The following is a 27,173-nucleotide window of genomic DNA, read 5'->3' as shown; positions in this document are numbered from 1 at the left end:
CGGAAGCGGCCGTCAGGCGGGTCAGGCCGGGCCGGGCCGGACCGGGCTGGGGGCGGCGGCGGGGCCGCTCAGCCCCCCCCCCCCCGTGCCGCCGGGCGTCCTGCGGGCGGCGGAGCCGAGCAGAGCGCAGCGCGCTGGCGGGGGCCGCGCCCGGCCCCGAGTCCGTCGATGGGCAGCCCCGCCGCCCCCGGGACCGGGCTCGGGCCCGCGCCCGGCCCCGCGCCCTGGTGAGCACCGGCCGGGGCCCCGGCGCCGCCAGCGCTGCTTAGCGCGGCCCGGGGGCACCCTGCCTCCGCGGGACGCCGAGGCGCGGAGCGCCCCTGCCCCGAGCCCAGCGCGGTGCCGCCCGCGCGGGGGCTGGGGCGGCCGCCGGAGCCGCCTGCAGCGCCGGGCCCCTCGCCCCGCTCCGCTCCGCTCCCCCCGCTGGGGCGTCTGCAGTGCCTGGCTCTGTGGTGCCATCGCAGTAATGTGCTATTGTCCCGTAAACACTTATTCATCTCTGTCTGGCAGAGCAGTATTTATTTTCCCCGCTTACAGATGGAGGATTGAGGCAGAGAGAGAAATGAGCTGTGTGCCTTCCCTGGAGCCTGGCAAAGCCAGGAACAGAATCCAGATCTCCTGGAAGTTAAAGCAGTATCTTAATAACTTTTCTCTCTCTCTCTCTAATGAATCATTCCAGAAATGAGTAGGCACAGTCTAAGACCAAATTTAGTCTTTTTTTCTTGGCTGGTAAATAACTTGTGTTCTTTAGTTTCACCTTTTGAATTGTGGTTTGTTTTTTTTTCCAGACTTCATCTGTTTTTGCAGGAAGGCTCTTGTATGCAAAGCTTATGAATGTAACTAGCTACTTACTGGTAGGAGTGAAAAAAGAATTATTAAATAAGTACATCCTTGAAGGTATGAGCTGAACAATATTATGAAACAGGCCACCTTCAGAAAGGAGCTCCCATCTTGCACTCCTTATGGCTTATCAGACATGGTTAACATTTAAGTTAAAAGCAGCAGGTTTTGGGAACTGTTTGGACTGCACATGGTTAACACTTAATGATAATTATTCCATGCTCTCAGGATAGGAGAATATCTTACAAATCTGTATCTTCTTCTTCTTTTCTTAGTTGTGGATTTATAGGGTCTATTTTAAACCCACAAAAGTGGCCAAGTTTATTAGCATGAGACCCTTTTAAAGCTGCTTTCATGTCTAAATCAGAGGATAGGGTTATGTAGGAACAATGTCTCTTTTGATTTGTATTAATTTCCGTATTGCTCTACCTGAAATAATAGAAGAGGGAGAAGTGTAATAGTTTTCAAACATGATCATTTCTGCCATTGTTTTCTTTTGTAGGTGGAATTACTTTTTCCTTTATGATGGTTCAAAGGTTAAGGAAGAGGGAGATCCTACAAGCGCTGGCATTTGTTATTTTTATCCTCCTCAGGTAACGTCTGCTCTTGTTTTAGTGCCTGTAAAGGAGTGCCTGTATTGCCTGTATGTATTGATAATTCTGTTTAAGGAATGATGGTAATTCCAGATTGTGCTTTGGATAAATTTGTATTCAGCATTCATAAAAGCTTTAAGAAAACTCGTGCAACTATAACTAGGTGGAATGGTGCTCCACCACACAGGGTGCACAAGAGTCCTTCGTTTTCTGATGTTGGATGTGGTTGTGTTGCACTTTCTCTTGTTTGTTAACACTCTGCTCCCTTGGTTGTGAATTCCTGTCTGTGGAATCGTCTAGCAGTGTCCAGTTCTGTTTTATGTTGTGAACAAATATACTCTAGGGATGACAGAGTGCTCCTAGATGAGCTCTAGGCCCTTGTGCTGCCTGAAAAAAAGCAGTCCAGTTATTTTTTCCACACAATTTTCCTGTGCTGCTGCATTTGATTTATAATTGAAATGAATTTATAATCCATTTTTAACTGGATGCAGTAGTGATTTTTTTCAAGTCCTTTTAAAAGAAAATAAGTAATTCTCCCCTGCCTTCTTTGACAGACTCTCCCTGACCAACAGGAACTGCTGTGCGGACAGATTGCAGGAGTGGTACATTGTATGACTGAGATTTCTGGAGTTCCTCCCAGTTTCATTCGGCTGAGAAAGCTCAAGTTTGCAGTTATAGTGGATGGAGACTATCTGTGGGTGAGTCCAAGAGATCCAGAGGTGGTCGAAGAGCTAAAACAATGAGAAAGTCTCAACTATTTTGTCAAACTAAGAGGGCTTTTTTTTTCAGGGTATGGGCCTGCACACAAATAGACCTGGGGAGAGCTAGGGTGTGAACTTGCAATGCACAACTTTTCATTGCAAGGTAACTTAAATTTTGTTTACCACAGTGTACAAGCATGTGTAGTGACAATTACTTCAGCTGTTCTGTAAAAAAAAGCTTGGCATACCTCATTTATGTGTCCACACAAAACATGTTTTCTTAAGAGGTACCTGGCAATGGCTATAAAAAGTTGGGATCTACATAACTATATGTCTCTGTGGGCTATTGGCAATGACTGGAAACAGAAGTCTGTGTACCAAAGTTTAAAATAAGGACTCAGACCCCAGTTTGGTAGCCTGACTGCTCTTCCCTGCTAACCCTCAATATTCCCTGCTGCAGACCTTTATCAGTATTAGACACTTAGTATATAAAGACCACTGTGCAGCACAGTCTTAACAAAAATACCCCAAACCATCCCCTGGAAACTAGACTAAGAACAGTCAGACCTATTTCACTGGCAGTGCTGTTCGTACTCACTTAGCTCGCAGAAGCAGAAGGCTCTTGCGCTTCTGTTTCTTCCTTGGCAACTCAAAAGCTAAATGAAGCATCTTGATCTCTGTAAATAACAGATGAATTTGAATACTTACTTTCAGGAAAATGTTCTTAACTACTAGAGCACTAAGCTAGGTCTCTAACATCTGTGATGGGAAGAGAGTATATCTAAAACTCTGGATTTCCAATATCATTTATTTCTCCTTTTTGTGCCAAAGTTCTTCTGTGGGCATTTTTGAATTTGTTTTTTTGTCAGACTTGTGAATGTGGGGGATGTTTGCCTGCCATAAACTGTTTGTATGTCTTTAATAGTCAGTTTGAAAGCAGTAAGAATTGTTCTCACCTGCTGTCCCTGGGTTGTGTCAGTAAACATTCTTCATTCATGGCTTTCTGTATTAAAGGTTCTGGGCTGTGCTGTTGAACTTCCTGATGTCAGCTGTAGACGGTTTCTGGAGCAGCTGATCGGCCTCTTCAGGTTTTACAATGGACCTGTGCACCATGCTTACACGGTAATTAAAGATCAACAGCTGTGATGTTTCTGGCTGGGAAGAGATCTTGGACACCGCATATATTGGCCCATATTGGTCCCATAACTGGGACCAGGCCCATCCCCCTGTTGCACTGAGGCAGTGTGGTCATTTGCTGTCTCCCTTCTATGCTGCTGTTCTCAGTCTCAAGTGATGAAGTTCCCCTGGTCCATCCTTCAGCTGGCATATCCCATGACAGAGAAGTTTCCTAGATGTTCAGTCTAAAGTTCTCCTGTCTTCTTTCTCCTTATCCTCATAAGAGTTGCCATTTACAATTACTGTCCCAGACTGATTGCATCTAATCATCCTGAATGCATTAGGGACTGTGGAGTGACAGCCATATGGATTTTTCTTGTCCCCAGGCATTTTCTCAGGAGGAACTGAGCAAGCAGTGGGACAAGTATATTGAACATATCCAAACAAACACCAGTGACCTCCACAAGATTTTCAATTCTCTTTGGAATCTGGACAAAACCAAGGTAGAAGTCTGTCCTCTGTTGCATCTAGCTCTAGGCCTGCCTTAGTGCTAGTGGTTTTATTTTTATTTGCTGCTTGGAGCATTTTGCAGGATTCTCTGGCTTAACTTCTTCTGTTTGTCCCTCTCCAGGTGGATCCCTTGCTCTTACTGAAAGCAGCTCTCATCTTACAAACTTGCCAGCGGTCTCCCCATGTCTTGGCAGGCTGCATTCTCTACAAAGGCTTGTAAGTAACCAGGCATTACCCAAAGGATTAACCTGCCTGTTGATGCTGCCCCCTCTAAGTGATCCCAGAGTGCGTCCGGGGAGCAGAGCAAGGGCACTTGCTGTACAGGCAGAGCTGCTGTTTGTAACTGGCAGGAACATTAGTGCTTCAGACGGTGTAAACCCCATCTGCTGGTGTATTTCAAAGAGGGTAAATTGTTATCTCTGTTTATCAGCAGGAGAAACCGAAGCATGAAGAAATTTAAGGTTTAGGTTTTAGTAGGTATTCTACTGTCTTTGGTATTCAATGGGACATGAAGACCTAACTTCTTAGACCTTTTAGGTGGAAGTCACCAAGAAAAGTAAGTTTAATGTCCATATGAGCACGTTATTCAGGCACAAACTTTACTTTTCTTGAACAGTTGAAAGATACTTAGCAGAAAGGTTGGCTCCTGAACTTCCGATGTGCCAGTGTTGAAGTCAGTAGTAACATAGCTGAGAAAAGAATCCGGTGACCTGGTTCTGACATGTTCTAGTATTTTAGACACCTTTCACATTGTACTTTAGATTCTCCAGAGCTGGGATCATCCCTGGATTGTGACATGAAAACCATAAGCATTTTGGTGTTGGCAAGTGCTTTTGCCCTTTTTAGGGGATGGCATGTCTCTAAGTTGCAGAGCTTTCCAAGTGCTGGGTTCTATAAAATGCTGCTGTAAAAGCCCTGTACAAATCAGGATAACATGTGTGAACATTACTCTTTTCTCCTTCTTAGTGTTTTCTTTGCTGTCTTGCAAATTCAGTGCATGTGGGTATGTGTATGTATATATTTTTGACTGATTTGTTGGCCAGGACCACTATCTATGCTGGCAGAAATGATGTAGAAGAATGAACCAGAATTTCCCACAAGAAATGTTGACTTTGTTCAGCACAAAGACAGATCATAGACAGCTGAAGATGCTGCAGATGTGGCATTTGAACCACAGCAAGGAGAGCCTCAAAGGTGTCTTTGAAAGGCAAGAGATGGGAAATTTTGAGAATTTCTTGGCAATAGCACTCAAGCACTTTTTTCCTTTGGGTACTGTTAAAAGGTTACATATACTGTGCCTGCAAAACCCTTTATGAGCGCTGGAGAGATGCCATGATGTGTGCATATTTCCGGGTCTGACAGAAGTAGGCCAGGCATTTTTGAGGGAATGATCTCATGCTTGCAAGCAGGGCACTGAGCACAAGTCACTGTAGCATCCTTAACACTGGCTGCTTGTTGCGATGAAAACGAAGGTCTGGCTGGAGAATTGAGTCTTGTCATGTGCCGGTGCTCATCGCCAATGTGTGTCTTGTTATGTTGCTGTTCTGCCTAGTAGAGATTTTTTCATGAAATATCATCAGACTTCACTGAGCTCTGAACCTTACTGAAACACTGCAAAGAGCTTTGTACTTGAGTTGAACTTTCCCTTCTTTAGAGTCTTTCAGAGAATCTACAGAATGTGGATCTCAACAGGATGTAAACGGAAAGACCAAGAACTCCTTTGCAAGTCCTGCACGAGGGACTTTTATTGCAGTACAATGAGCGCTGGTCTTCCTAAACCTTCTGCACTGCTCACAGCTTTGCAGGGAGTGGCAGAAAGCCTGTTGCGTATATGGATTGATATGTCTTAGGTAATGGTTTCTTGACTCAGCAAAACCAAATTTGTTGGCCAAAATTAAATACCAACAGGCAGTTCTGCCTTTCCTGAGTTTGGATTGGAACTGACCTAAAGAAAAGAAAAAAAATCCAGAAGTCTTGAAGGTCATCCAGCACATGTTCTTGTTGTGCGGGAATGTGTTAGTTACACCCCATGTCTGAGCTTGGCCCTTCAACCCTTGCAGAGTGTTGAGCCCACCTGAGAGAGATGGGTTTGACAGAACCTCAGGGACTCCTCCAGAGATCACCTAGCTGTGAAATGGGGCCCTGCAACACTATCGGTTTTGCTCAGAGTGCTCGTAGCTGTCTAGTTAGAGCACTACTGTTGCCTATGCCTGTCCTGAGTGATGGTAGTCTACAGCTGAGCTTGAGAAAATGATACTCTGCTCATTAATGACTTTATTTTATTCTTTTAGGATTGTGAGTACCCAGCTGCCACCTCCTCTTACTGCCAAAGTTCTCCTCCAGGGCAATGAATCTTCAGGCCAGGTATACTGCTAAACAAATTCACTGCATGCAGATACACACTGTGTGGCACAGTCTGGGAGCTCTTCACGCATACATCTTACATGCACAGTTACCGAGAAGAACAAATATTGATACTGATACTAAAAGCTTTTATGAGCTGAGATTGAGTAAGATTTCTGGACTTCTACACTAGGAATTTGCTTTTTTCCAGTACTTTGGCTACTGAATTCAGGAATTCTTCTCTATGTGATGTTTGATTAGTGTTTTACCCAGATTTGGATAATTAGTACTAAATGTTCATAACGAATATCTAAGAGTGACAAATGGAACACTTTTCATTTCCATTAAAAATTATTAAAAATTAAGTATTTACATGATTCGAGTTCTACAAAAAAGCTATCAAGATCTAGACATGAGTAAAGCCTCTACCTTGACTCTGGTTAAGAGAATGGACTAAGCTTTTGTGCCCTGAGTAGTCAGTAATGGCAGATTGTGATATTTGTCCTTGATTTGAGCTGTATTGGTTGTTGGAAAGTCCCCTTGAATTTGAGGGCTGCATAAGGAACAAATCATTGCACAACACGGTAAACCAATCACAGCATTTGCTCTTTGGTCTGGTATCCTGTGTAGTCACAGGGAGAACTCCTGTTGTTCTCTGTGTAGGCTTGGAGGAGGTGTCACGATAGCACTGATGGCAAGTGTTGAGTCATGCTGCAAAGCTGATTCTTGGCTTTTCTTTCAGAGTGAGCCTGGAGGTGAGGAGCAGCGGGAGCCTGGTGAGCATCCAGCTGCAGAGTGCTGATTGCCAAGTGCACAGCAGCAGTGTATAAGCAACCCTCTGGGGCTGAATTCTCTCTGCAGTGAGAGCACGAGTTGGTTTTCTGGGATTCATGTTGAAGCTCTTGCTGAATGCAAAAATATATTGCTGAGGGTATTGCTGCTTCTGGCCAGTGAGTGCCAGGGGGAGTTGTGTAGCCAGATCTAGTTCCTTCAGCTAAGCAAAGGAGTTTGCTCTTTTGGGTTGAATCACGATTTCTGCAGATTACCAGCACATCTATTTTAACTGCAGTTCCCCATGTGTCTACTTGGCCACTGCTGGCACCATGAGGGTAGATGACTGGTGCTTTCAGTCCAAATCTTCACTTACCCTTTTTTAGCATCAGTTTATAGATATGCTGCCAGGATAGTTAGGAAAAAGCTAAGGAAAAGTTTAACTGTGTCAGATGTTAAGTGGATGGGAAAATGCTGCCTAGTCAGATTTTGCCAGTTCCCAGGTTGACCCAGGATACAGGACGAGAGCATGCCTTCCCTTCCCGCAGAAGCCTTTGTGCTGATGGAGTTTGGCTTCTGTTCATTATGCTGGGACATGTTAATTTAATTCCTCCAACCTGCATTGCTCTTGCAGATTCTTCATTGCCACAGGGAGTTCGTATCATTCCAGTTTTCCTAACAGAAGATGAAGTCTCAGTGCTCCGAGACTTTCCAGTGGAGTGGATGACTAGGTAGGGAATGAATTTGAGGCTTGAAGAGGTTTTTGCAGCAAGTGACCTAGCATGTGGCAGCGTGTCCTCACTAGCCGTTGTTAATTGTTTGATCTGACACTAATTCAAACTCTATCACCTGGCTGTTAAGACTGCCTGACGCCTTTTAGGCTGGACAAAATATGTGGTATCTACTGTTGTGAAGCAGCCTAAAGCAAAATTGTTTCTCAAGACCAACTGTGATGTTCTGTTGTTTCTCAGTTCATCATGCTCTGTTTAAAACCCTTGTGCTTTGTGAATAAGGGAGCAGCATTTCCAGGGGCCTGTGATGTATGAGGCCCATGCTTTTCACCTATGTCAGAGCTTAGCCCATTCTTTGCAGAGGTAGATGTGCTTTGTAGCAGAGAATAGGTCAGTACTGTTATTAGTAACCCAAAACAGGTGCTAATCAGTAGTTTAATCAACTTTTCATCTCCTGCTAGGTCATCCATGTCCCCAGCAAGTCCTAGAGAAGAAAAGGATACTCTCTGCTCCCAGGTAACTTCAGAATCAACAGGGGTTCCTGAAAACCAAGACCTGAATAGTACCTCTGTACAGGAGTCTCGTGAGCAGGCTTCAAGCACAGCTGCACCAGAAGATGCTCTACAGACAGGCAGCCTTGCAAACACAGGTCCTTTGAAGGACTTCCTTGAACTGGAAGCCAGTACAAAGAACTCTCCAGCTGCAGAACTGAACACCCCAGGCAGCAAAAGCCCAGAGCTGAGTAGAAGAGCATCCTTCTCATCAGAGACACACCTGGAGGAGCTGCCAAGCACTTCCAAACTCCATACTGCTGAATATGCTCAGACTACAGGTTCATCTCTGGAAGGCTTTTTTTTTCTAAACCCTTATGTTCAGGAGCAGGAGAGTCAGAGCATGGGGGAATCTGTTGTGGACTTTGCTATTAAACAGCATAGTTTTCAAAGGTGTCCTGCAGCCAGTGGCAGTCCATCTATTTGCTCTCCTGTTCAAGAACTAAGCAGAAGGAAGTCAAGTGAACAAGACAAGCAAGGGACTGTCAGCCAAAATAGCATCCCTGGAAAAAGCAGTAGTGCAACTGGTGGTAATGTCTGTGGTTTGGATCATCCGACCACTGTTGTACAGCCAGAGGACAAAAGCAGGAGTTGGCTGCCTGCCACAGATGTCCAGGAGAGTCTACCCAGTGACCCAGCAGAGAACACAGGCTGCCCCAGCAGCGGGGAGAGTTGCTCGCCTTTTCAGGTGGACAGCCTGGGAGCTCAGGGTGGTGTTGATTCAGGCAAACAGGGCCAACCAGTTAGGATGAGCTTGTATGTTCACTGCATTAAGGGGCTAGTGCTCTCCCTGCTGGCTGAGGATCACTTCAAAGATGACCAGAGCTCCATTGAAGATGTGGTAAGCAGGAAGACCTTCCAAATCTGCAGATATTTTCTCTGCTGTTTGACTTGTGGTGGTATGGAACAGGGGTTAGAACTGAAAAGTGAGCATTGAATCTTCGTTCCCATCTCTTTCCCAAGGCCATTTGGCTTAGGGGTAGCCACTGCAACCAGAGATATACTGGAGGTTGTTAGCAAACGTAAGGCAGCGAGCCTGAGAGGTGAGAGCATTATTATAGATAACCCCCACAGCCTTTTATTGTCTGTTAGTGCCAATACAGCACTCTTGAGCAGAATGTGTTGATGTGACCCTGGGACAGCCCCACAGGCTGCCAAAGGCCTGTGTTGTGTTGGGGGTTTGTAGGGAAACCCTGTCGGTTTTATCGTGGCATTCAGAAAACAAGGTTTGTTCTGTGTTGTTTAACCTCCACTTTGTATGTCACAGCTTCTCACTCTGGAAGCATCAGTGAGACTTGTGTCTGGCAGCAAGCTGCAGAAGTGTTTCCCTTCTAAGTGAATGTCTGGCTGTCAATCCTTAGCCTGCTGCTCCTTGGCGGTGCTCTCTCCAGGGGAACCTGTGTCAGGAGCAAAGGGTGCCATTTGGGTGCTTCATACAGGTGATGTACCAGGACAACCCAAAATGACTCCTGCTGCTGGTTTTGTTCCTGTGTGCAGGCTTCCCTGCCCAGCGGTGAGATGCGGTTAATGAGCCGTTTACAAGTGTGGGGGAAGGACATACCAGCTCCCGGCATTTCCCTGTGAAGTATTAGTCTGCAGAGCTGACGCCTGGCCTCTGCCTCTCCCCCAACCAGGGAGCTGAGTCAAAGCTGCAGAGGCCCGTTTGATATGCCAGTTGCCATAGGAACAACCTCATTTCTTTAACTGTCAGACTGGAAGGTGGAGGAAAGCTCAGGCTAATGCTGCCTCCCAGCATTAGTAAAGCCTCAAGGTTACTCTTCTTTCTTCTGAGCTGCACAGGAGCCGGAGGTTGTGCCGGTGACCCCCTGTAAACAGGGGGATGCCACCTCCGTGCAGCGCCGCAAAATCAGCAGAGGCCAGAAGGTGCAGCTTTAGCCTTTGGTGCCAGAGCTGCCTCTGTCTCCTTTTCTGCCCATTTTAAATAGGCTGGCACACGCTGGCTCCCAGTCTTGAACATCTTCTCTGGTGGGGGGAGGGAAAGGGGGCATGCAGGCGTGTGGGAATTGACATTCTTGGGAACTAAAGGTCATTGTTATTTTACATATACCCTCAGCTCTCTGGGTTTTTTTGGTTGTGCCTCCAGTCTGGTAGGCTGGTACTGCAGCTCTACCGTGCTCTGAGGCCGGGGGTGCTTCCCAGCAGCTTGTACGGGTGCAAAGGCTCCCGGAGATGCCAGGCCCTCCCCTGCCTGTCAGTAATCCTGTGTCTGGAAACCAGTGTGTGCTTTACCTCATGTGTTATGTCTGATTTGCCATTGAGAAGGAACGTCTGAAGGATATAGCTAGTGTGTGGAACGCCCTTTTTTACTTCAGGTTAGCCCTTGGCTAGTTACAGGCACACATTGCACATCCTCCTCCCATCAAAAACCTAGGCAAAACCGCCTCTAGGCAAGGTGGGCCCATCCTGGCACAGTTTGTCATTCGGATCATTAAGCCTTGAGATCCAATACATAACACTGGTACACTGTACTTCTTTTGGTAGAGCAAAAATGCAATCAATTTTCCTATATATATTGCCCCAGTTTTCACAAAACCGTGTTCCATTCAGGCTTAAGTTTTTCCACATGCGCTGTCTTCCATCACACGTAATTTTGCTTTTGATCCCATTTTAGCAAAATCTTACTTTTACACAGCTTTAATTTTGACCATGACTGCGTTCCTTCGATCCTGTTCTTCCCCTAGGTATGGGTATTTGTTCTTTCCTAGCAGAAATGTGCTGTATATTCTGCCATTCTAGGAGGCAGAGCTGGTAACTTCCAGGTACTGCTGCTAGCGTCACGGTGGATTTGAGGCGTAACCTCAGCTTGTCTGTTCTTTTGTTTATCTGTAGATTAAAAATGACCCTCAGCTCTCAGGGATGTGAAAGCTCAGTTATAATTAATGTTTGTCGAATACTTTGAGGCCCCTGAATGACACCAAAGAAGGGTAAAATATGCTACTTGTGCAGCTAAGAACAGCAGGACGTACAGATCATCCCACTGGGAAAGCAGTTTCTAATACAGACTTTCACTACGGCGCAGAAATGCTTTCAGACTCAGTTTGTGCGTGTCTTCAGGTCTTATCCCTTCATTACATTGCACGGAAAAGTAAATCTGTTCTGTGACCGGCAGGGTCAAGGGTAGGGTAGGCAATGCCAGCGTGTTGAATGGAGGCTTGATCCTCTCTGTGGCTGAGGAAAGAACATGGACAGGCTTGGGGATTACAGAATTAATCTTCCTAGCACTTGACAGGAGGCAGGTTGCAGCTTGCAAGCTGGAGTTCTTGCCCCTGCCCTGGCCAGGCAGTCCACCCCTCTGCACATTCCTTTTTAGCAGCAAAGGGATGCGTTTTCCTATTGTGGCTCAGGGCAGCAATCCTACCTGCTGAAAGCTGTGTGAAGCAGTATGTTCTTTAGTATCAGCAGAGTAGTCTGTGCACAGTTTTAGAGACTCTCATTCAGAGATGCAGTAGGCCTTAACAGGGCCAGGATGGCTTTATTGCTAAAAGTCTGGTCAATAAAGTAGTTCGGCTTTTACGTTATTGCATTGTTTTGGGAATGTGTTGTTCAGGCCTCCATCTGGTCCCTGCTGGACCTGTCATTAGCGCACAGGTGAGGCTGTGCCACTTGTTTTCCTCTGATGATGCCCCAGTGCATGGGCTGCAGACTGGAGCTAGCTGGAAATTCAGAAGGGAGGCCGAAAGCCCATTCTTCTTACTTAGGCGCTGGAAGCTAAAAGGAGATCTACTCTTGTATTGAGAGGGTGCTGCATGAAACACTGCAGGCAATTAAATCCAGTCCAAGTCTATAAAACTTCACCCTATGTTATACTGTGTTTCTGGTATAATAGCAACTGGTTTCCTCTAAGTCAAAAAACAAAGGAATATTCCATGCTGCCACTGAAAGTCATGGACAGCAGGCTGTGAAAATGAGCCCTAGAGAGTAATATTTCATAGTGAATTAATGGAGTCTTGCATTCTCCTGTAATTAATGGCGTCAGATGGTTTAATGGCTTATTTTAAGGCTGTATCGCCCTTTTCTGTATCCCTGTCGTACTGACTTGTGTGCTTTCCTCTTTGCCCAAGTTACGCAGCGGTTCCTGGGTGGGAACCTGGGTGGCAGCAGCAGCAGCAGAGTGTGAAAAGGTCTAGCCCTGCTGTCAGTCACGAGAGCTCTCTCCAATACCTCCTTGGAAGTGTCTGCTGCATAGGGCATGGGTATCTGCTCTAACACTTGCCTTTTTTTTGCCCTGTCTGCAGTACCAAAGCAGTCTGGCTTCTCTAAATGGCCTTGAGGTTCATCTGAGGGAGACTTTGCCCAAAGACTCCTCCTCTTTCGCCAAGGCAACCTACAGTTTCATTCACTATGACTGCATTCAGAATGTACTCACAGGTAAGTCTTCGTCTTCCAGAAGAGCAGTCTTTTCAGAAGAGGAATTCAATATGAGAACAGGGTTTATTGTAACCTTTTCTCATGTTTCGCACAATTTCTCTGAAACATTGCTTGCTAAGTTAGTATAACTTACCCTACGAAGTGGCCTGGATATAAGGTCCTATTGAGAAAGATTTGTCCTGTGCGAGTTTGTAATCTGCTCAAGGCTGGCTGATCGCAGTTGTAGCTTGGATCAGAGCCAGAGGCTGTTGGGAGATGGAGGCTGGGCAGCTGCCACTGGCACTTCATTGGGAAACATGTTGCTTGGGGTTCTGCTAACTGCTACGTCCAAGGACAGGACGACAGGGCTTGAAATCCACTTCGCCCCCGGCCTCCCCTCTCCCCCGACTTCATTCATCCCTGATGGTAATGCCTTTTGACCCTCAGTGCAACAGAGTGTTTGTCAGTCGTTTCTGGCTACAGGAAGCAGATGGTAGCCAGCAATTTGGAGAATGCTATCTTAGATTGATGGGTAGACCATAAACATGCAGAAAGCCCCATGCAAGTGTTGCTCCAGTTCATTCTAATGCTTCCCTTTTTCTGGCAGCCTCACAGGCAGTATCCCGGCACTCTCCAGCTTAGAAGAATCACTTTAGGGAAAGAGAGAGAAACCCCAGTGATTCTAGGTAACCCATGTCTTAGGCCTTCCTTGTCACCCCTCTGATCTATGTACTCATGGGGAAAAGCACACCAGACTTTTTGTTTGTGCATGGCTGAGCAAAATCCGAGCCATTGGCAAATTTCATTAACATCACCCTGGGACTTAGGGTATCGCCCAGTCTCTGTTCTCCCACAGTTCCTGAATGTCTGCAGTCCAGAAGCCTTTCCTCGTCAATAAAATGGGGGCAGACTGCTTTATGGTGGGCTTTAACACATCCTCTTCATTCCCGTTCTGCAGCCAACCTGCCTCATACACCTGGCCCTATGGATCGGCACTTCCTGAGAGCTGCTACGCTGATCCACTCTGACTTCAGTCACTTTCCAGATGTTTCAGAAATGATAATTAGGTAAGATCTGTTTATAACTTCCCCTCTCTTCCAGGCACAAGATAGTTGTATAGCACACAGAATAGGCAGGTTGGGGGAACCCCTTTTCTAAGTCTTGGTGAGGTTTGGCATGTGCTATAATTGCATCACTATCTCTTGTCAAAGGCCAGTCATGTCACCTTTTTTCCTGAAGTTTGCTCTTTAGATGTAGGCTGCTTGATATTCTGCCTGTAGGTTGATATGGGTGTTGCGAAGCTAGAATGGCACCCACACAAGTGAGTTGAAGGCACAGCTGAGTTGTGCCAAGGGTTTGGATTAAGATATAATGTTAGAATGTTGCCAGTTCCTGGCACCATAAGGTTCTAAGATGCAGTTTTAAATATAGCTGTTCCTAATAAATTTGTGTCTCGGCTGGGAGCCAAAGGCGCCCAGAATTGGCAACCTAGATTTTGTTTTCTTGCACGGCTTGTTGGGTTGGAAACACACTGTAATGTGCGTGGCAAACTCAATTGTAATGCGCCAAGCAAGATGGTCTTATCACAGTCAGAGCCTTTCCGCACGGCAGCAGCTAAAGTTGATCTTGTGCTACAGCACCCACCCTGTTTCTGTAACTGATCTCCAGCAGGGTGGTTATGTTGTGTGTGCTCAGAGACTCTGCTTGCCTGGCCGTGCTTGTTTGCCCACTATGTGATGAGCTAAAGGTGATTCTGGGAGTTAATCTGTTTCACTTCTCTGACACTGCTTGCCAAGGGAATGTGAATCATACACTTTAATGCTGGAGAACTCCTTGTTTAGCATTAGATTGACTGGCTCTTTAAATTCAGTGCTGGGTAAGCTGGCATATTTTGTGTTACCCCAAAAAAAGCAGCTTCATGTGGGAATCAGACTGAGTAACAAGATGACTAAAACTGCTTTATTTTATGAAGAGTTGTCACAGAGTGTTGTTGGCAAACATATCAGTTGCTACTTTCCTCTGTCAAGGAGAAATGCAGGGTCCTTCGCTATGTTCCCTCCTCTCACAGGTAAATGACTTCAGGCATCTTGGTTACAATATCTCACTCGTGTCTTAGATTCATTACACATGAGACTAGATAACCTCATATGGTTCCTGCTGCCAGGGTGCTGTGCTGGGACTTGCTTATGGACAGCAGCAGTGAGCGTGCTTCCTCCAGGAAAGGAGGGATGTTACATATGAGGAATATTTAGCTCTTGAGGTACTGGACTTCTCTGCCAGCGATGGAAATACTGAGAGGGTGGCCATACGCATAGGTATTAATGCTGCTGAGTGGGTCCCAGAAGGTGAGGTGGTTGATAGTTTCCCTGTTACGATGCCAGGACTCCTGAGAAAAAGGGTCTGGTTCCCTTCTGCCAGCCCTTCTGGCAATACATTGCACAGTTTTGTTGCCCGTTTTAACTCTGTGTATCTTTGCTCTACTGAAATAGTCCTAAAGTTCCTCTAGCTAGTGGGATACCAGTGCCACAAAGATCCCAATGCCCAGCCCCCAGGCTGGTGATCAGTATGTCCTGTGAGTAGAAGGGGATCTTGCACAAAGGAAGTTCTTGCTCCTGACTGTTGCTTTCTTTCCTATCCTGCTAGGAATGCCTCCACTGCCATATATGCCTGCCGGAATCCTGTCCAGGAGACCTACTTCCAGCAGCTGGGCACTCCGCTCCGCAACTCGGGTGTTCCCAACCCTCACGACAGCGCATTCAGCTTACCAAGCAAGGCCAAGCAAAAGCTGCTGAAGCATGGAGTGAACCTGCTTTGAACTGATGCACTGAGGCAACCTGTCTCAGCCTGTGCTAAAAGTTAGTTCATCTCTAGTAAGCAAAATCTCAAAGCCGTTTATTCTGTTGGAGGCTTTAGGCTCTGTGCTAAGTCTATGGGGTCTCCATTCTGCCTTGCCTTGGTGAAGGAGCACTCTTACTGCCCTGTGCCTGCAGCACGTTTTGTGCTAGTGCGGAGTATTGTGGATGTTAACTTACCAAAGACTGAGGATAGAAAATAGCTGTGTTGGGATGCTTGGTTTACATTCACTATAGGACTGTTCATACTACTGTGCCCTCACAGGCAGAGCCTCCTGCCTTGACCTAAAGTAAAACCATTTTCTTGCTCTAAGCTACACAGGATGCCAGGTCACTGTGCAGTACTTGCTTTCAGAGATGTCAGTCAGACATCTGCCTGGAGTTCTGTGCCTACACTTGCCCTGGTCAGACTTGGGCTTTATTTATACCCCTTGGGCTTTATTTATACCTCTTAATCTACAGAAATGATCCCCTGCCGCAATGTAATTCCTTACCTTGAATTAACAGAGGCTGCATGTTCTCAGACTAACTGGAATAGAACATGTGCTGCAGAACTAATAATCCTTCTATAGTAGCTATCAATAGGTTTTTATACTGTAGCTGAACCTGGGAGATCCTTGTCCCTCTGTGCCTATTCAGAGATTGTGCAGTACGCTGTTGCCTTCCAGACTCCCCACCATATGCAGAAAGGTGCTGTAACCTGCTGGCCTCCCATAGGGGCCTCAATGGTGTTGCCTATGAGACCGAATGCACTACAATCCTGCCTGCTCCTAGGCCTTCTGCTTCCTCCCCTCCCTTCTCTGCAAGTACGGTTGTTGGAGAACCTTGTTTCACTTCCTTGCTCTCTTATTGCTTGATTTGTCTACTCTCTGTTGACAGAAAAGGCAACTGGGAGCTCCTTAAGCTAATGGGACGAAAGAGACTTTTTAGCTCCTCTGTGGCTGTTGTCTTTCTGTGTAAAGAGACAGTACGTCCCCTTTCAGCAGCTTGGGGTGGGGACTGGCACTGAGGGCTGCTTAGACCTGAGAGATGGACGCTTGCCATCTGACAGTGCTGTATGTTTCAAAGACTGCTGCTGGTACATACATACACATCACTGTAACTGAAAATAAAGTAGAGTCCCCAAGACTCATTTGTCCAAGGCCAGAGTCCCTCTTACTGCTTGGTCTTCTTGTTTGTGATTCCTGTTGTGGGGGGTTGGATTTGGGTGACCCACATACTGCTTGTTAGCTCCTCTCTGAGAGTGAGTGCCTGTACTGGTGGGTTTGAAGAGGCAGTGCCTGTTCACAGGCCAGTGCACAAAGGGGTGTGTGAAGAAGAGAGTTAAAGATAGATGTGTTACTGGCTTTGCTGTGAATTTTTGAGCAGGGCACCCCCGGGAGTTGGACAAGTTACCATCCTCAGAGCTTCTTGTTCCACTCTGGCAGCTGGTGATTCCCTCTGCAGGTCTTAGCCGGGGAATTCAGTGGACTCCAGGGGAAGATTCAACTGCTTGCTCATGGGGAGGCTGGTTATTGGTTACCTTTTAGCTTCCAACTCTATCAGCTGATAAGATGTTTCAGCAGGCAGTAGAGCTGTATGGCTCCAAGTGCTGCTCTGCTCCCTGCTGATGCTGTCCTCGTAATGGGGACAGTGGGAGTGGAACTGCTCTGTGGGGAAATGCCATCCGTTGCCTGTTGGCTAATAGCAGCATGGATGTGATACCTCATTGAAAAGCCTGAGCTACAACCATCCAGGAGACGTCCTGGCTCAGTGATGACTGATGCGAAAGAGGGCACAGAGTTAAGGCGCTGCTTCCCCCAGTTATGAACCAACTGCATGCTGTTTCAGTTCTGGAGTGCAAAGTAGAGAAGCATCGTGTAGGTGAGGAGAAGGCAGGAAGAAAGATGGTTGCGTGCTCTAGTCCTTTTGCAATGCTCAGGGCTCCTCTGACATGCTGAGCCAAGAGGCTCCCACCTGTGATCGATTAGGTGCGGCTCTACCTCCTGACACCAGGCACGTGTTAATCACGGCACGCTCAGCAGCCCTGATCCAGAGACTCTCTGCAATGCTCAGGAGGCAAGGAAGTGTCCCATCTGCCAGAAGGAACAGCGTGACAGCAAGCGGAGCTGCTAGGCAGCTCCAGGCTGCTCTGCTTTCCTGAGGGAGATCCTGCTGTCTCCTAGCTGGCTGTTTTGGGAAGTGGTTGTGTGCTCTATGAGGAAAAACTAAAAAGTTGAAAGAAAAGCCTGAGAGGGACAGGAGGGAGTTTTGGCACAGCAGCAAAGCACAAAATAGATACTTTTGCCTGCTGTCTTCAGAAATCTTCTGCTACAATCTGCTATGCCGTCTGTCAAGAGTGGAACTGCTGGGATGGCTTCATTTTATTTTACTTCTTGAACTACATCTGGCCACCAAGACCAGTTTCAGTCCTTTGAGTATTAAGAGGAACATTGTTTTGCGGTAGCACAGCAAAGCACTCCAGGCTCTTGACTTAATGACTGTATTTTGTAGAAAGGATATTTAAAAACTGGTCATGTTCATATATAACAAGATGAAGAGCAGCTGCTGCACTGGCTGTGTCCTGACTGACCATGCAAGATTGCCAGGAGAAGGCTGCTAATGAGGGGCAGAGGCCTCATGCTGAGCGATTTCTTGCATTACCAAACAGGCCTTGTGCTTTGGGTGATGTCGGGCATTGGTTTCAGGCAGTTCGACAGCAAATGTTGTTTGGCAGCACAGCATCCTCTGTTCCAGAGCTCCCCCTGATCAAGGTGCCTGCTGCCCTTGATGTGTCAGTGCAGGGACCTGGAAGCATTTTCCAAAACTGTTTTTTTGGAAGACTCTCCTGCAAGCTGGTGGCCCTTCTGCTGAGCTTGGATAATGTGCTAAATTAGTGTGGTAAGCAGGTCTGTGGCTCTGTTTCTCCTGCTGACTGTAGTGTGTCAGGGTTATCGGTGATAGTCCCTGCTGCCTCGGGCACAGGCAATGTTGCTGTAATCTACAGCTTGTGGCAAGCTGGTTGGCTTTGCAGTGAAGTGCATGGACCAAAGGGATGTGATAAACACAGGGAGATTCAAAGCAGATATTCCCTGTGCTCCTTAACAGCATGGCTGCTAATGGACTGCTGGTGAGATTCTGGACAGAGAGGCTAAAACTGGTCAGGACAGAAGTGGGCTTGGACAGAAATGGACAGAAGCACCATGGGGCCAGATATTTTAAAGCACTGTCCTTGCTTACTGTATCACTTGCAAACTCAGCCCCGCTGCGCCCCTTCCTCCACCCCCAGAGTTCTGTCTTTGCTACACTTTTCTCCTTGCTAGCAAACTAGCAAGCTGTGCAGAGGCCTCAGCAGGTTGGGGCCAGCTTAGGTAGGACGGATCCAAATCCTCAGTATTTTGCTTTATCCTGGAATAGTTACACATGCAGGCAGAGCCCATTCTGTTTTCAGCACAACTGTTTATTGATAATCTTTGCTTATCCACTGTATGAATGTTACCAAACTGTAAGACAGTTAACAAGCCAGCCTGCTTCCTCAGATTCTGTTCCAAGTAGTCAATGTGTGTAGAAATCATGCATTTCAGATATTCTGTAACAAGACAGGTGTAAAAAATATTTCAGATGTATTTGAAATCTCTGTCTTATCTTGCAATCTAATCACTGAAAAATCTGTGTAGAAATCGTACTGGACCTGGGCTGGGTTACCTCCCTGGCACCACGCTGGGAAGTGAACGATCCCAAGACCCTTGCCAAGGCAGCTGCCTCTGGCAGTTTTCTAGCCTATGCAGCTGCTTTCCAACCAGAGGAGCACGTATGGTGGTGAGCATCTGTGACATGCTGTGCTTTAAGTGTAGCATGTTATAAACTATCTGGTAGCTCTGTACCCAACCCCCCCCAGACAAACCTTGAATGCTGGGACAGACTTTGAGAAAAGCATGGTGGTTGCTAGGTGGGCAGGACTCCTAGAGGTAGGTGGAGGGCTGTTTCTCTTGTGCTGCAGAATTAAATGCCCCCTACCTTTGAAAACCCTCCCTTGGCTGTCAGGTATTTTGGAGCTGCCTCCCTCTGTATGCTCGCTCTTGCTGTAGGAAAAGAAGATCAAGAAGCGGAAGGAAGTCTGACCTCCTCCCTTTAATGTCCTTTGTCTACAGAAAAACAAAAGCTGTACTCTGCATTTCCAAACAAGCTTCCCTGCCTCTGCAGGGGCTTCCCAGCCTTGAGTTGTGAAGATCGAAGGTTGCAGATAAAGCGACGGGATTTAGGCAAATTGATAAAGCTTTGGTCAGATTACAGAGCAGGGCTTGCTGTGTAGCCGTCCCCTCGACAGGGTGTACGTCACGTGCTCTCCTGGGCTTGCTGCCTTGCTCTGGCTGCCGGCACTTCCAGCTGCATGGAAAGCATGGGAAACGGCATTTTGCTGTTTTCTGCATCCAGAGTGACAAAATGATTTCTCAAGGCAAAAGGGCCAGGGGCCGACACGTGCTGGGGCCTTCTCGGCAGCCCTGTGGCACTACTCACATGCTAGAGATAAAGCGGGAGCCTCTGGCCCCGTGTGCAAGAGCTCTCTGTTGGCAGAGCACTGCCCTAATTTTGCCCTGGTTTGCCCCCAGCCTGAACGGCCCCTGCCTCGAACGTGCTTTACGCGCAGAGCGGCAGCGAGCCTGCTGCAGCCCTCAGCAGCCCCGTCTGGCTGGCTGCAAGGTGACTGCGAACGCGGACAAAGGCAGGCTGAGTGCAGCGCTTCACTGTTTGGCTGGTTCACTGTTTTTATGCGTGTGTGTGTGTTGTTCTTTTGATGACCACGAGAAATTTTACATTATTACATTCAAACATACACCCTTGGTTTTGTTAGTCTAATTCTGAACACTGCAAAACACAGTAGCAACATAACACGTACTAGAGTAGTACTGCATCTAACCACAGAGTGAAAATAATGCACTGTCATGTTGGAAAAGAATCCCTGAAGCAAATGATGGAAAGAAAGAGATGGGGAGTTAATACAAGTTGGAAGTTTCCATTTACAAGAACCCAAAGGAGGGAAGAACCCAACACTGTATGTGCTGTGAGAAAGCTTTCCGTGAGGCAGGCTTCCAAGCGTGGAGCTGGACCTGCGGCGGGAGCTCAGTCAGCCAGGCCCGCCGGGCCATTCGACTGCCCTCGAACCCACGACATCAAGGCAGTGTGCTCATCGTCCTGGAGCAAAGATAAAATCTAGGGCTTGGCGCTCAGCAGCTGCAACGTTGGGGTGCCACAGATCCACCATGAAGACCACGCGGGGGCCCTCCTCCGGGGGACCTGGATGGGACACAAGAGCTTGGTGAGACGGGAGCTCGTCTAGGTTTCTCTCCTGCCCTGCTCGCATCAGAGACCTGCGCTCACCCTGAGCCCATGCGGGGGACGGCTTCTGCACCACCCGAGGAAGCCAGGAGCAACGGGGAGCTGGGGCGTTCGGTGAGGATGCTGCAACGCCCCCAGGGCAGGTACGTGCGCAGAGCCACAGGTCCAGGCTGAAGCAGCTCAGGGCAGTTGCGTGTGACATACAGCCGCTCTGTTCGTGCATGCCAGGGTCCCTTCTTTGGAAGCTCGACTCCTGGCATGTAAACAGGCCCCCCAGTGCTGCTTTTTGCAGTGAGTCACGAAGGTTTCCCACGTCAGGGCAGCAGGCACGATGACACTGGGCTTGCTGTTTAAAGACAGCTTTCATTCCAGCTCTGTCTCAGAGCGATGACTCCGCTGTGCTATTCTGGCCTTCCCTATCCCCACAGCTCTGAAATAAGCTGCGTTTCCCAAATCCATAGCAGAGTCTATGTGGGAGCAGCAGCTTTTGTTCTCCCACTCTCTTCACACGTTCCCCTGTGTAAAACAGCTCTGCTTGATGCTTTTAAGCCATCAGCAACTAATGCTGGTTAATCCAGGAGAGCTGAAACAGTACAGCCTCTAGCTGTGAGGGAGAGGGACAACAAAACAGGCCAGTGTTGCTGCTTCTTCCCACCTGCAATGCTGCGTTTACCCAGGGAAGCATGAATTCCGTCCACCTGAGGTCACAGCCACCAAAAAGTTTAGGATGACCTAAGCTCTAGGAAACTGGAGGGAGCCTTGTGGAAAAGGCCAGACCAATTGCAACCTAACCCAGAGGGTGGGAGAGGTGTCAGATGGGTCCAAAGCTACAGACAGATGAGGTGCGTAAGGGACCGCCTGTCCTGAGCACCAGCGAGGACTTGGGGCGTGACAGGCGATGCGGAGTCTGCCTTTGCTGGGTCTGGATTCTGGGATCCGGTGAAGCTCTTCTCCCTCCCTTGGAGAGAAGGGCCTCTCTGGCTCCTCGCACGCTGGTCCGCTGCGACGCAGCGATGTGTGCAAGGGCGTGAGGATGCTGTGGCCGTCAGCAGTAGTAACTGAGCAGCCTTGCAAAGCTCTGGGGGAAGAGGGATGCCTTTTGTGCTTGCTGTCATGGCACGGAGAGGGCCGCGAGGCACCCGTGCTGCACTGGCAAACATTTGTGACACTACTGCATGGCCGAAATCAAATTGCAGACTTGGAAGAGAAATGAGCCATAGGGCAGGCTGAGGAGAGGACTCCAGGAGGTCGACTGGGCAAAGGGGACTGGGCAAGCTCTGCTAACCTGAAACAGCAGGGAGCACTAGCAATGTGTGTGTCCTGGCAGTGCCAGGAATGGGGATACTGCCTTCCTTGTACTTTGGACCCTGGTACAAGCCAAGGGCATCAGCGGTCCAACCTGCAAGGGATCCAACTGTCTCCAGGCCCTGCAGACATCTTGGCAGGAAAAGGGGCTGTGCGCAACTCGTGCTGCTTGCGGCTCCTCCCAGGCCCCGCAGGAGCTGGCATCGCGTGAGAAGAGGCTGCGAGGACCTGCAAGCCGAGAGCCAGGATCTGCCAGGAGCTCTGTACGTACCTTCGTGAAACGCAGTGTGCAGGAAGGAGTCGTCAAAGAGCAGGCACCGGCCCTCAGCCCAGCACTGAGGTTCGCCCCCCACCACAAGCTCGCAGTTGCTGGGAGTCTTCAGACCTTGAGGTGCAAAGAGAGAGAGGACAGCGGCGAGTCAGGCAGTGCTGTGCTCCCAGCGCTTGCAGGCCGGGAGCCTGCGGCCAACCCTTCGGTGAGCAGCCCCTTCCCCAGCCCTCCTGCTCCCCTGGTACCCGAGCCGGCTCCCAGCCCCGCGTCCCTGCTGAAACCTGGCCCCACGGCAGCCCGGGGCAGGAGGCGGCGCGGGCAGCTGCTCAGCCAGCTCACCCCGATCAGGCTTTGGGCAAGAGACCTGTGCCTTGCAGCACCGCGTCCCGAAACGCGAAGGGAAGGCAAGCTCCGCACAAGCGCCGCGCTGCCGCCGCCGAAGGGCAAAGTGGAGGCAAGAGGGGCTGTCTCCTCCTAGAGAGCAGGAACAGCAGATGCTGAACCAAACTCAGGTCACGGCAAAGTCCAGGGTTCGAAAAATGCAAAGCTGCCACCGCATTTGCAAGCTGAACTCCAAAGCCTGAGCCCTTCCCAGCTGAGCTGATGCACCTCAGCGCCAGCCTGCCCCTGCACAGCTCCCCCCCGCCTGGCTGCTCCCCGGCAGCCCTGTGCCTCGCTGGGGGTACCCCGACGCGCGGAGCATCGTCGGCACGCTCTCCCGTACCCGGCACGGCTGCCAAGTCCCTGGAGTCCGTGAAGCACGGGGCGCGTGGAGGAAGCCAGTTTCCTGATGCGTTTTTCTGGCTCCAGGGCCAGAGGCAGAGAGAGCCTGCGCTCTTATCTCTCTCCAGCACTGCTGCAATTACACTGCCCACTGCAAGGCTAGATTAGCAGGAAAATGCTGCACTGGGACTTGAGAAATGGGCTCGATTCCTGGCTCTGCCACAAACTCCCCATTTGACCTTGCATCATTTCGCATCATCTGCCTTGTGACTTGGTCACCCACCTGAGACGCCGCAACGGCCGTGCCCTACCATGCGGCTGCAAGGCCAGAAATTCATGAGGACTGCAGAAGCCTCATGACAGGAGAAGCGCTGTGAAGGCCCCATGAAGAAGGACAACCCCAGAAATAAAATGGGTCTTTTCCTAAAATATTAGCACGAGTCAGGCCAGCGTGGCAAGGGCCGATGCCACTGCCCTGCGCGTCAGGAACGTCACCCCCTGCAGAGCTGAGGGCCGCTGGAGCTGACGCAGAGCCCGCCTGCCCTGCGGATGCTGATATGGCTGAGAAAGGGGTCAAGGCTCACGTGACAATGCTGGAAACACGAGCGGAAACGGATTTCAAAGTGATGCCAAAACCAAGTGAGCGCAGCAGGGGCTCCCAGCAGCCCAGGAGAGCTGGGAGAGTTAAAGGCTGGTCTGGTTTTCTAACGCATGCTTCAAAGCCTACGAAAACCAAACCGATTTCCCTGCACAACGGCCTCAGCTGGAGGCGCTCCAGCTGGAAGGAGCGAGCGGAGCAGCCAGGGAAGCCTTGGGAGGAGGCGGCTCGCAGTGCACAGCGTATCCTTCCAGAGCAGCGCTCCCGGGGGAACGCGTTCCCGTCCCTCGGAGGGGCAGGGCTGGCGGCCCGGTTTGCTGCGTGCTCAGCAAAGCGCCGCGGGCGGTTGTGCGGGGGCTTGGGTAAAGCCTAGGGAGGGATTCGGCTGCGCTGACGGCAGGTGCCCGGAGCAGAGGCCGTTCTGGCTTGTCGGAGTGAGCTGGCCCCAGAGGGCTGGTTGTCTCCTACGCGCAGCTGCGTTCCGGGCACAGGAGAGCTGGGACACCGGCACCGAGGGGGGGCATGTCGCCGAGTCCATGAGCAGCCCCGTGGCATGGGGGGGAAGGAGCACACCGTCACACCTGGGCAAAGCACTGCGTCTTGGCAGGACCGCCGGCGGCCACGGAGCAGGTGGAGGGGGGACTCGGGGAAACGGGAGGGGACAAGGGGATGAGCCGCATCGCAAGCGTCCCTGGGGCGCCCGTGCTCCCGGTGGAGGACCGTCCTCTCGGCTCTGTGCTGCTGCGGGCGGAGGTCTTGGTCGGAGCCAGTCTGAACCCTGCCCCGCTCGCGCCGCGTTCCCGGGAACCGTGCTCTGCCCTTGGCCACGCCAGCGAGCCGCCCCCGAATCGCTCAGCGCGGACCCCGCCGGCCTAACGACGGCTGGGGGGAGCTCGGGAGTCCCTGGAGGTGGACGGCCCTCCTGACACGAGGAAGGGTAGTTCCCGTAGCTCCAACAGCAATCCGGGACGAGAGGGCTCGCGAGATTAGTTCTGCAGCCCGATTCTCCCTAATAATCAAAAGGCAAGTCGCAGTCTGAGCGTGTTTACCCAGGAGGAGTTGGCTGAACAATTGCTCGGTGTTTGCCAGCAGGGCCCGTGCGGTTCCTCCCCCGGCGCTAGCGGCGTTCCTTCCAGCGCCGCAGAATCCCGGCCATCTGTGCCGCGTGGGCACCGCCATCCCGGGCGCTCCCGTGGAGCAGAGCGGGGCGGCAAGCGCCAGCCCCGCCGGAGGGGATATCCCGGGAGCGAGCCGCGCGCCCCTCTCCCTACCGTGCGATTCGCGGCGCTGCTCTTTGCGCTCGCCTTTCCGGGGTGCTCCGGCAGAGCGCCCCAACGCCCCGGCGAGGGCGAGCGGCTGCATGGGGGTGCACGTGCGGGGAGGCGGCTCGGGTGCCGTAGCAGCATCCCAGGCGGACTCCCGTCCCGGCAGGGCGACACGGGGGGTGGCTGCGGAGCCGGGATCATTCGGACACCCCCCGCAGCAAAAGCAGCCCGGTGTCAGCCCCGCGGCAGCTCGCCCCCCCTCGGGTCTGCGGGAGGAGGGGGTGCGCGGCGCCGCTCGCTGAGCGGGGCACCCCGGAAAGGCTGGGCACGCGGCGGGGGCCGCTTCTCCTAGGGAGGCTGCTGCCTCCAGGGGGTGACCTGCCCCGAGCGCCCTTGAGCCCTGGGCGCAGACACGGGAACCGGCCCCACGGATGCAATTAGTGGCTGAACTCGGGGAGCTCTTAGGCACGAGAGGCCGCGCTCCGGGCTCCCAGCGCTTTGGGAACCTGCCGCGGGGACGCCCAGCAAGAAACCACCCCGCGGTGCTCGGCCGCCGGGCGCTTACCTAGGTGGCAGCGGATGCGGATGTTGGTGGGGCCGTAGTGCTCCGCGATGACGGTGCCGGGGCTCAGCATGGAGATGCAAGCGTTCCCAAAGACATTGTTGCCAATGCAGGTGCGAAGGCTCCCGAGCAAACGGTACGTCCGTGGGCATTTCCTGCAGTTCCTGGGCACGCACATGCCCTGGTTCACCAGGTAAAAGGTGAACCACTCCCCGCTGGGCGTGCTGTTCATTTTCCATCCTTGCGGGAGGCTGCAGTTTGAGAAAGCCTTGTAGAGGGTCTCAAACTCGCACAGGATGGTCTGGAAGTTGCGCTCCAGTAACTCCACATCGTGTTTTTGAGCGTCCCGGGAGAAATAGGGCATGGTCGGCAAGTCCGGTAAGAAGAAGACTTCTGGCTTCTGGATGGACGGCCGGCTGTTCAGGTAGCGGCCCTGCTCCCGGATGCCCTTGTGGATCCTGCCCATGCCGGACCAGGAGTAGCGCTTGGCGTACTCCTGCAGGTTGTGGTAGAGTTTCTGGTTGAGGCCGTCGTTGTGCGTGCAGCGCACGCACTCGGGCGAGTGGCAGTACACGTACCCGTTCTGCAGGCCGTTGGCGTCGGCGCCCTGCATCAGGGCGTTCACAGTGACGTAGGCGCGGGGCTGCTCCCGCCCCACGTGGTAGCAGTACCAGACGAAGAGGACCAGGAGGCAGGCGACGGCGGCCAGGGCGGTGGCGTCGCAATCCCGGAAAGACTGGATGCCCGTGGCGATAAAATCCCGGAGTCCGTCCAGGGACCAGCTCCAGCCCATCAGCCACTCCAAAGACATGTTTGTGCAGCGGTGGCGGGGTGCGCGCGGGAGGCCCCGGCGATCAGTCCTCGCAGCTCTCAGGGGCACCCACACCATGCAGGGCGGCCGGGGCGCGGAGCGGGAGGTCTGCCATGGGGGAGCGCAGCCGCGGCAGCCCCCCGCGCGCCGGGGAGCGCCGCATCGGCGAGCCGGCGGGCTCCGCGCCTACGCGCTCGGGGGGGTCGCGGCGTCAGCGGCGGTGTGCCCGCGCCGGGGTCCCCGCCGACGCTCCGGGGATGCTCATCCTGAAACGCGGCGGTGCCGCGGGGAGGCTCTGGGGAAACAAAGCCGGAGGCGTTAGGGAGGCAGGTTTCCCCGCCGGGCTCGGCGGGAGCTCGGAGCGTGGGGGGGGGGGGGGGGTGGCGTGAGCGGTCCCCTTGCAGGGCACGGACGAGGAGCCCAGCGCCCCGACACCGTCCCATGCTGAGCAGAGCCTCCAGCCCCCCCCCCAACGCGGCATCTTCCGCGAATGCCCAAATATCCCTAAGTCCCGAAGGGAGCGGGGAGAGCCGGGCCTCCCCCTGCTCTCGTCGCCCTGGGGCCCCGTCTCCTCCCTCCCTCGCTCCCTCCCCTCCGCTCTTCCCCGCTATCGCGCCCGAAATCCGGCCGACGAGGCAGCCAGCAGCAAAGCGCGCAACGCTCTCCTAACGGCCCTGCCTGGCAGCACGTGGGTTTATCCTCTTGATCCAAATGCCCCGACACGACTCTTTCCAGAGATGGAGAGCTTTCCACCAGCAGTGGACGGCATCTCCCAGGTGGCCCCGAGCCCGGGAGCTGCGCCGGGCTCCTCCCGTCCAGCTCGGAGCAAGACAGGCTGCCGCGTTCCCAGCACCGGGCAGCGGGACGGGCGGCAGCACAGGCAGCCGGTCCCAGCGGACTGCAGCCGGGCGTAAGGAGAAGATGGGGGCGCGAGTGAAACGCCCGG

General features: G+C 51.3%; 2 protein-coding genes across 2 annotated transcripts; one reads left to right on the top strand and one right to left on the bottom strand.

The window, feature by feature from the left end:
* Window positions 1–150: 150 nt before the first annotated feature.
* Window positions 151–16,517, top strand: HPS4 (HPS4 biogenesis of lysosomal organelles complex 3 subunit 2). The gene is made up of 13 exons (XM_067306884.1): window positions 151–227; window positions 1,343–1,433; window positions 1,988–2,131; window positions 3,149–3,256; window positions 3,637–3,753; window positions 3,882–3,976; window positions 6,052–6,124; window positions 6,846–6,879; window positions 7,509–7,605; window positions 8,067–8,997; window positions 12,413–12,545; window positions 13,483–13,591; window positions 15,168–16,517. The coding sequence occupies exons 1-13, from the start codon at window positions 169–171 to the stop codon at window positions 15,337–15,339; spliced, it is 2,163 nt and encodes a 720-aa protein (XP_067162985.1). The 5' UTR covers window positions 151–168; the 3' UTR covers window positions 15,340–16,517.
* On the bottom strand, window positions 16,204–26,457 carry ASPHD2 (aspartate beta-hydroxylase domain containing 2). Its single transcript, XM_013952417.2, has 3 exons — window positions 25,420–26,457; window positions 22,269–22,382; window positions 16,204–20,650 (listed from the first exon to the last, which is right to left on the bottom strand). Exons 1-3 carry the CDS (start codon window positions 26,303–26,305, stop codon window positions 20,541–20,543), a joined length of 1,110 nt encoding a protein of 369 aa, XP_013807871.1. The 5' UTR covers window positions 26,306–26,457; the 3' UTR covers window positions 16,204–20,540.
* Between the last annotated feature and the right edge of the window lie 716 nt (window positions 26,458–27,173).

This window comes from Apteryx mantelli, chromosome 17 (assembly GCF_036417845.1).
Source record: "Apteryx mantelli isolate bAptMan1 chromosome 17, bAptMan1.hap1, whole genome shotgun sequence".
Taxonomy (NCBI): Eukaryota; Metazoa; Chordata; class Aves; order Apterygiformes; family Apterygidae; genus Apteryx; species Apteryx mantelli.
The sequence above is the reverse complement of the archived record's forward strand: the minus strand, read 5'-3'. Positions and strand labels throughout refer to the sequence as shown.

Bases quoted from the DNA above. Each gene is read 5' to 3' on its own strand.
- HPS4 (XM_067306884.1), top strand. From the start codon at position 169: ATGGGCAGCCCCGCCGCCCCCGGGACCGGGCTCGGGCCCGCGCCCGGC. The intron at 1,434-1,987 runs GTAACGTCTGCT...CTTCTTTGACAG, and splicing joins GTTATTTTTATCCTCCTCAG to ACTCTCCCTGACCAACAGGA. The intron at 6,880-7,508 runs GTGAGCATCCAG...TTGCTCTTGCAG, and splicing joins TGAGGAGCAGCGGGAGCCTG to ATTCTTCATTGCCACAGGGA.
- ASPHD2 (XM_013952417.2), bottom strand. From the start codon at position 26,305: ATGGTGTGGGTGCCCCTGAGAGCTGCGAGGACTGATCGCCGGGGCCTC. The intron at 22,383-25,419 runs GTAAGCGCCCGG...TTGCACCTCAAG, and splicing joins CCGCATCCGCTGCCACCTAG to GTCTGAAGACTCCCAGCAAC. The intron at 20,651-22,268 runs GTACGTACAGAG...TGTCCCATCCAG, and splicing joins GCACACTGCGTTTCACGAAG to GTCCCCCGGAGGAGGGCCCC.